At 38.9% G+C, this 9,074-nt stretch overlaps 1 protein-coding gene across 3 annotated transcripts in view; it reads right to left on the bottom strand.

Moving 5' to 3' along the window:
* Positions 1–233: 233 nt before the first annotated feature.
* Positions 234–9,074, bottom strand: part of magixa (MAGI family member, X-linked a) — a 49,697-nt gene continuing 40,856 nt past the window's right edge. For 2 of the 3 annotated variants that reach the window (XM_056261092.1, XM_056261093.1), the window contains exons 13-17: positions 5,602–5,802; positions 4,268–4,341; positions 3,915–4,058; positions 2,833–2,971; positions 234–1,197 (exon numbers count right to left, since the gene is read on the bottom strand). In XM_056261092.1, the coding sequence (XP_056117067.1) occupies positions 371–1,197; positions 2,833–2,971; positions 3,915–4,058; positions 4,268–4,341; positions 5,602–5,802 (1,385 nt within the window). In that variant the 3' untranslated portion in view covers positions 234–370. Of the gene's footprint in view, positions 1,198–2,285; positions 2,374–2,832; positions 2,972–3,914; positions 4,059–4,267; positions 4,342–5,601; positions 5,803–9,074 lie in introns of all 3 variants that reach the window. The other variant, XM_056261094.1, reaches the window with a different exon arrangement.

The following is a 9,074-nucleotide window of genomic DNA, read 5'->3' as shown; positions in this document are numbered from 1 at the left end:
ATACAGAACTACCACAATAACGGAAGTCAAAGACAAAATTCTAAAGATGGCTGCGCGCTTGTTTCTCTGGCACATGTGGTCTATAGTTATCGTTAGATTTTTCATCCTTGGTGTGAACGGGGCTTTAGGGTTCCGCTTGGGACAGAGCCTATGACTTCAGTAGACTTGGAATATAGTACACAAGTTGTATGGACAATATTTTGGTGGTTTTGCATCTTTTTTTTTAGCTTCAGTTTTCCAATTCATTCATGTGGAAAAGAGCAACCAGTACAACTCTTCAAAATTTCTCCTCGAAGAAAGAAAATCATACGGGATTGGAACAACATGAGGGCGAGTTTTTAGGTGAACTATCCTTTTAAGGGAATTAGCATTAGGACCACAGTCCTCCCTTATTCTGGCTCAGCCTTTTCCTCTCTAAAACCTGAGAGAGTTTGTGAGGGCTGGGGACTAGCCAGGGTCCCGGAGGTGTTGTCGAAGATCCAGGGGCTTGTAGAGGCCACTGAGTGGAGAATGCGATGCCGACTTCAGAGATGCTGTGAGCCGATTCTGCACCTGACCCATCGTCGTCATTGTCCAAAGGCTTGAGGAAGGAGAAAGGTGCGCGCGGTGTGACCTCTGTTGTGCTGGTTCCGTTGTTATCCCTCTTTTCTCTTCTGACACTCCCTTTCTCCCTCTCAGGGAGGCCGTTCTCTCTCTCTGAACTAACATCCTTCACTTTTTGTCTTCTCTCCCCCATGCTCTTGCTTTTCTGCCTTCCCCGTCGTTGTTCCCCCTCTCCCTTCCTTTCCCCCCGTGTGCCGTCCTCCTCCTCCTCCTTGCTCTTGCTTTTCTGCCTTCTCCGTTGTTGTTCCCCCTCTCCCTTCCTTTCCCCCCGTGTGCCGTCCTCCTCCTCTTCCTCCTCTCCTCTCCGCGGCCCCTCTCGACCCCTCAACGTGCCAGGTAAACTCCTCGAACGCATCTGTTGCTCTCTTCTTCTTCCGGCCGTGCTAACATCCTCCGCCCAGCCCCGCTTGCCCTCCACGGCTCCTCTTCCTCTGCTCCTTCCCTCTGATTCCCTCCTTCCCTTCCCCCTCCTCTCTCTCCTCTCTCGTCCACTATCATCCACCCATCTGCTGCTCGGAGGAGAGCGATCTACTGCTGCCACACGCGGCTCCTTGGAGAAGAGGGAGGAGGGGGAAACAACTCCAGATTCATGGTCTGAGATAGAGAAGGAGAAAGAGAGAGTTGAATGATAAAACACTATCAGCCCATCTTCATGTAAAACTACAAATGAGGTGTCAGATAAGGGTTCGATGATGGAGGAGTGGGTGGATGAAAGGGAACGCAACCATGTGATGCACCAATGACTGTTCTGAGATCAGTAAGGGGTTACTGCCTGCAATTTTAACTTGAGTAAAGGGATGTGATGGAGTTGGCGGGTGAGAAATGGTTTTCTGTCTTTCTGAATGCTTGAATAAACTACATTATGCCAGTGAAACACAGCATCAGCAATCAGCATTTTGAAAAATTGATTGTTAAAAAAATTATTATTATTGTATGGTTATTTTTTATGGGTATGCCAAATCAATATACAGTATAGAAGACCTTGGGAATCTTTGCAATGCACTGATCTTTCTTTATTTAAGGCCACAATTTAATGGAAAAGCAATTACCCAGCAAATTTAGTTGAGAAATATTGGGTGATAGATTTGGAGTGATATATTCACTCCATATTTGCTGTGAATTTGGAATAAATTTGGAATAAACTTCCAATAATAATAATAATTTGTATTACCGGTATAACTTTTTTATTATAAACACTTATATAAGTTTGGGGTCAGTAAGTTTAAAAAAAGAAAATAAATTATTACTCTTGTTCAGCAAGAAAGCATTCAATTTATCAAAAGTGATAGTAAAGATATTTATAATGGTTTCCTCAAAAATATTAAGTATTAAATTAAATAAATTCCATTTTAAAATATATCAAAATAGAAAACTGTTATTGTAAAATTGTCATAATATTTCACAATATTACTATGTTTACTGTATACAATAAATGCAGCCTTGGTAAGCGAAAGAGAATTCTTCCAAAACAAAAAAAAATCTTATCGACCCCACGCTTTTGAACATATAATCACAAACACACACTGTTAAATATATAATAATATTATATATTTGATATTTATTAACATGACACCTCTAGTTATATGAAACATAAAAGGCTGAATGTAGAAAGCAATATGATAACTGCGAGATGATGAACATAAAGAAAGACAAAAAGACAACCAACAGGAACGGTTACCAACCGCATGTTTTCTGTCCGGCCGATGACATAGAAGCAAGGCTCGCCCTGCTTGGAGTTAGTCATACAAAGAGATAAGCTGGAAAGCTCCACTGGAGGAGAGTTCAAGAGAGAGAAAGAGAGCAAAAGTATAAAGTAGCAAAAGAGAGAAAGAGAAAGCAGTAAATAATGAGGAAAAATCCAATGCAGAGTTGCAAAAAGTGCAGGAAAGGAAAGAAGCTTCAGTCCAGACCATGGGTGGCACAAGAGGACGGGCATATATACTGGGGCTTATATACTCAATGTTTTTTGGTAAAACCCTGAATGTCTATCACCTTGTTTTTCTCCATTAAGTTTTCATGGACAGTTGTAATATTTCAACACACAATCTCCAAATATCCTCTTACCCACCCATGGTCTTGACTAGAAGAATCTGATCTACAGATGTAAACCTGTTAACAATAAGAGGGAAGCAGAACTCTTGTAAAATACATTGGCCATCTTTCGAACATTACTCTGATCATAAGATAAATTATTTGAACCCTCTTTTCATACCCTTGTCCCCCCCTCACCATAATCCGGTACATATCCGTTGCCTTTCTTCAGTACAAGGTGTATCCATGCTCCTCCCTTTCGGATCTGCTCCACGGCCTGGCTGTGTGTCATCCCGGCTGTGCTGTCTCCATTAATCTCCACCAGCTGATCACTCACCTGCAACACAAGTCAGCAAAACCCTCTGTGACTCAGCGTAATGTCAACAACAGCACCTACACCCAGCATGCCTCAGCATTATCTTAACAACATGACTCTCTGCAGGTCTTGATGCCCAAATCCGATTTTCTGACTATATTATCCGAATTTTTTGACGACCCCCTTACATCATCTTTTAAAAGTGACCCGTATCCGATTTTTGCATTTACACTATACACTGCTGAAACTACCAAATGTAGACATTCTGACCCGGAAAAGGAAGTAAAACAGCAAGAAATACAATGGATGCAGATGCGAATAAAATTATCCAGTGTTTTGCTTTCCACAATATTTTTAAAAGTCATTAAGCTTTTTATCTTACGGTGGCACTGTAGCCTTGACCGCTTAAACCCGTGCCTCCCCATATCTCGTGAAATGTCTTCAAACATGGATTTATTTCTGTAACAACCCTGCATTTTTGCCTGCACTGTCTCTTCGCCCCAAACACTCAAAAGACATGAAACCTCCGCATTGCTCCACTGCGTGTATCCTTCGTCCTCCATCGCGCCTATAATAAGTCATGTGATCTCAGTTGGTGGTGTCCACCTGAATTGACGTCACTTTTTTAATGACGTACGACTCGCATTTACTGGGGAATATCCGATTTGTCTGCTTACATGGCACACGCAAATGCACGTATCTGATTCATATCCGATTTATTACCACATATGAGTGAGGCCTGAATCCGATCTGAGAAAATCGGAATCCATGCGTTTTTTTTCCTGCTTACACGTTCATGGGTCATATCCGATCTGTGCCACATGATTTGGGTCACCATGCAGTGTAAACGGGGCCTTAGTGTTTGAGTCACACTTTCAAACTTTCCTGACAGCATCGATTGAAATGTTGTATTTACTTGATTTGTAATCAAAGAGCAGTTTATGAGTGTACTGTACACACACACCTGAATTTTCTGACTGCGTGAGGCCGGTCCGCCCTCCATCAGACCAAGTACATACAGACCCATGTTATACTCGCTTCCACCTCGCAAACTAAAGCCAAACCCTGTTGGGCCCCTCTCAAGATCAACGCTGTAAAATTGGGAATCCTGCAGAGAGAGACATTTTCATATGCAAGTTTATGTGGATCAGGGTGTGGGGTATGAAATACTTTTAGAGAGTTTAGATAACATGCTCCAACTATTTTAAAGAGCATGCTAATTCAGCTATAATTATTATTCGTGCAGAGTAAGACCTCATTTATTTAGAAAAAAGATATATTTATCACATATTTCTGAGCGCATGTATGTAGCCTCACCTTTTGCTTGGCCCGATGCCCTTTTCTTAACCGGCTCTCAGCATCAAAGTCAGGGTACTCAGGCAGATTATTGTCTGACAGAAAAATAGACACTCGTCAGTTTGACACGCACTTTAATATTCGGGTCTATACACCAGCACCCTCTTGTGGCGACTGTTGAAAATATAACTCAAAGTCTATCAGAAGGAACATTGATGGAACATCAACATTTTCCAGATTTCAGAATATTTTTTGCAACACAATAATAATTTTTTTATTTGACAAATAAATAAATAAAATATTTCATTGAATTAATTCGTTGAATTAATTGTTAAATAATAAATAGTATTATTAACAATAATTAACTATTTACAGCAAGTTTCTCAAGGCACTTAAGAGTACAACAAATACAAAATTTAAGATATGCACAATAAAAACAAACAAGCATGCATATACACTACCATTAAAAAGTTTCGGATCAGTAAAAAAAAAACTTTTTTCGACAGCAAGGATGCAGTAAACTGATCAAAAGTGACGTAAAGACTTCTATATCAGATTTCTATATAAATGCTGTTCTTTTGAGATATCTATTAATCAAAGAATCCTGAAAAAATGTATCACATTAAGACGTGCAACCTAGAAGCTTTGCGCAGTTTCACTGTGAAATCTCGAGGCCCACAGAGAAGGAAATGAATAGTTGAATAAAGTCGTTATTTTTGTTTGTTTTTGCGCACAAAAAGTATTCTCGTCGCTTGATAAACTTAAGATTGAGCCACTGTAGTCACTCGGACTATTTTAACGATGTCTTTAACTTTTATGGGCCGGTCAGTTTCAATCCCTTTAGAAGCCTATGGAGGAGTGATCCAGCTCTCAGATTTAATCAAAAATATCTTAATTTGTGTTCCGAAGATGAACGAAAGTCTTATGGGGTCGGAACAACATGAGGGTGAGTAATTACTGACAGAATTTTCATTTTGGGGTGAACTATCCCTTTAAGCAGCACAACTTTTTTCAACATTGCTAATAATGTTGAAATGTTTCTTTAGCACCAAATCAGCATATTAGAATGATCTCTGAAGGATCATGTGACACTGAAGACTGGAGTAATGATGCTGAAAATTTCAGGTTTGGCATCACAGGAAAAAATTACATTTTAAAATATATAAAAATAGAATAAGTTCATTTAAATGGTAAAAAATCTTCACAATATTACTGTTTCTACTGTATTTTTGATGGTGAGCATAAGATTTCTTTTAAAAACATTTGAACGGTAGTGTATGAACAAATATACAATATATATATAAAAAAAACAGTCAAGCAAAATGAAAAGCCTTATGTGTGTTTAGTGTGCTTACTAGTGTGAGAGCGTGGTATAATGGTGAGTCTGAGGTTGTTGCCAGCTCTGCGCAGTATCTGTGCGAGGTCTCTGTGAGGAAGCGTGACCACTGATCTGCCCTCCACGGCCTCCAGCTGATCCCCCGGCTGAATCTGACCACTGCGTGCTGCTGGACTCCCCCGTCGCACCGTCACAAACCTGTGAGACACTAGAGACGAGGCTAAACAGAGAAAAGACACAGAAACAAAGAGATATTCATCCATGCAAAATATACTCATTTCTTTTTACTTTATAATTGACCACTACATATTTATTTCCGTTCTGTATAATATGATGATATGACAGCACAAGGAGAGGCACATTTCTAAATGAATCACTGAACCAACAGATGATGATTACACATGAACACAGTCGGGAATGAATCCCTTTACTCAAACTTTCATGTTTACATAATCATGTGACATTCTAGACCACAGAAGTTCAGAATAGTGACCTTGATTAAGATTAAGTTTATTATTGAATAGATTATGTACAATATAATGCAAATCTTAAAGCTTCAGCAGTTACATCGGCACAACTGTTTTCTCCAGAGCTGCTTTATACGTAGATTAATTGAACTGATGAACTTTAGACATTTATTACTCAACACTGAACTGATTTCAAGTGAAGAATAATGACCATTTACTATCGTCTTTTTAGAGCTGCATTACAGCAGAATTTGAATTGTTTGCATCATTGAATCATTACTTTCCTGTTTATCACAGGAATATATTTTATTAATATAGCGCTTTATACAGATTGTTTCAAAGTAAAGCTACTTTGAAACAATCTGTATAAAGCAATAGCGTCTGGCTGCAGACAAGTGACGTCACTTGCACTCTCGGACTTGCACGCTCAGACACGAGCGCTTCCTCTGCAAGTGACGTCACTTGCACTCTCAGACACGAGCGCTTCCTCTGCAAGTGACGTCACTTGCAATCGACGCCTGATCTCTACGGAACGCGATCGTAATAGTCTTTAAACGAAACGTGTGAAATTTGACCGCGTCAACACGAAGTGTTTGTCCGCGGCAATTTTTGACGTGTTTCTTTTGAACGCGTAGACACGCTCATTTTGGTCGTGTTAAGGTGTCATTTGTCATTTTGTTGACAGTTTTTTTCAAATTGCTAAAACACTACAAGTGGAATTTGAGGCTCACTCAGTGAAACCATTCACTCATGTACCCAATCTTTAGACCAAGCCTGCAAAAATACAAGGACATTATATGCTTTGCACTCAGTTTGCATTTGAAAAACAAACTATTTGCAAAACTCTAAACACATTTCTCTACATTACACACATCATTCAAAACTAACAGCTCTTGTGTTTCATTTGGGAAACACTGGCATTTAAATGCCACATTAATTTACTGATGACCTACAGCCAATCATGTGGGAAAACACTTGTACATAAATTGATCACTTAGAAATCAAAACTCAGTTTTGAGAAAGAAAGAAATTATTTTTACTATTATTATATATTTAATTATTTTCAAGACATTTTGGACAATTTCATGCTCCTAACTTTGTGGGAACAGTTTGTAGATGTAAAACATCAAGATGATGCATTTTTTTTCTTTTTATTGTAAATGTCAATTTACAGTTATTACACACAGTTAATGTGCAAAACAGACAAATACAAGGTAGAAATAGACAATACACAACATATATAAAAACACATTAGCACATTATTCACTTTGCTCTAGTGTAGTTCGACAGTTTACCTTTAATTTCATGACATCGACTACATGTTCAAGAAACATTTGCATGTCATTCATTACAGTAAAGATGAAGCAAAAGGGTTCCAGAGCATCGATTCTGTCCTGTGGAAACTCAGCCTTCTCTAATCTCTCAATGGCTTCCGCAACGTCTTGTTCCTCCATACACTCTACTTCGGGCAAATGAACAGAACCATACAGTGCACTAGATTGATCCAAACACCACTTGCTGGCTATCTTCAAATCTGGCATCAATCGACTCTGTGAAATAACACGGAGAACAAGGGATTGCAAGTGACGCCACAGCCGGTAGCGGAGAGCAGGTGTCGACTGCAAGTGACGTCACTTGCAGCGGAAGCGCTCGTGTCTGAGCGTGCAAGTCTGAGAGTGCAAGTCTGCAGCCAGACCCTTCTCGTATAAAGCGCTATATTAATAAAGGTGACGACAACAGCACAACTCATATAGTCTATGTTGGAGCTCTTAAAGGGACAGTACAATAAAAAAAATCAGTTTCAAAAGTCATAAATTATGTTTTTTTTTGGAGTGAACTATTTCTTGAAAGTATTAGCCCACTCAAAAACAAATTTGACTTAAATTTTAGAGTAACAATTTCAAGTTTCAACTCCTCACACAAAGTTATACCACATTCTTAAAGTTCCAAGGAAGAATAATTATTTTTTGTGACACAAAGGGTGAGCAAATCGTGACAATTTCCCCCCATTTTCTAGAGGAAATATTGGCAAAACTTGTAACTGAATCCCATAGGAAATGATTCCAACAGGGATTCAGATCTACAAAGACATAAATAAGACTGCTCCAAAAGAAAACATTGTGTGCCATTGTTGATTTAAAAGTTTATTTTGATGTGAACACACGCATTGTTCCACACACGTTTTAAAATTCCACAAAGGTCAGCTTCCAGAACAAAATCAGAAAGAACAAACGTGCCATAAGAATAAACTTCCACCTGTTAGAGCAAACTTGTCATAGAAATCCTATGCATCAATCATGGTTATTGTACACCTGCAGTGTTTGTTTAATTATTGCCTTCTCCTCAGGGTGTCCCGAGCTTCACTGTTGTTCTCCTTTTGATGGGTCTGCACTGTTTCTCAAAGGCACTTTGAGTATGATGTGTTTTGTTCCACTCCAGCCTCTTCTGTCCACATTATTCAGCCTTTCACTCTTAGCCAAACAAGAGGCTGGTTGCCAAGATAGTAATCTCAAAGACCTGCGCACAATTACCCTGAGCACTCGCCATCATGTTACACAGCGACAGTCGATTGAAGAAAGAAAAGAGAGACATAAAACTTCAGGCAGCAGACTGAAATACTGCTCTGTTGCCTTTAGCATTCTGCTCCATATTCATCTTTGTTGGGAGATGACAAACGCACCAATATTCAGTCTGACGTGCAAGTTTTCATAAAAGAGAAAAAGCTACCGCCCCAAAAATGAGAAAAGACATGAGAGGCTAAAAGAACATTAAGATAATTTTGATAGATTAAGAATATAAATACAGCAGTGTGTTTTCCAAAGACAAAGGCCTTTATTTATCAAACACAGGCAGAACAAAGTTTCCTATTGAATCCTATTGAATTATGATTCTACTGAACTTCTGAAACAGAATACGATCTTAAGTGTTTCGTTAATAAGGCCCAAAATTATAATTAAATTAAAATTCTAAACTGTGATGAACCCATGACTGTTCAAAAGTTTTAAAAAGACATTTACCTTTATTC

Source organism: Rhinichthys klamathensis, unplaced genomic scaffold (genome assembly GCF_029890125.1).
Source record: "Rhinichthys klamathensis goyatoka isolate OS25496 unplaced genomic scaffold, OSU_Roscu_1.1 h1tg000180l_1, whole genome shotgun sequence".
NCBI classification, from domain to species: domain Eukaryota; kingdom Metazoa; phylum Chordata; class Actinopteri; order Cypriniformes; family Leuciscidae; genus Rhinichthys; species Rhinichthys klamathensis.
This window is presented reverse-complemented; position numbering and strand designations above follow the sequence as displayed.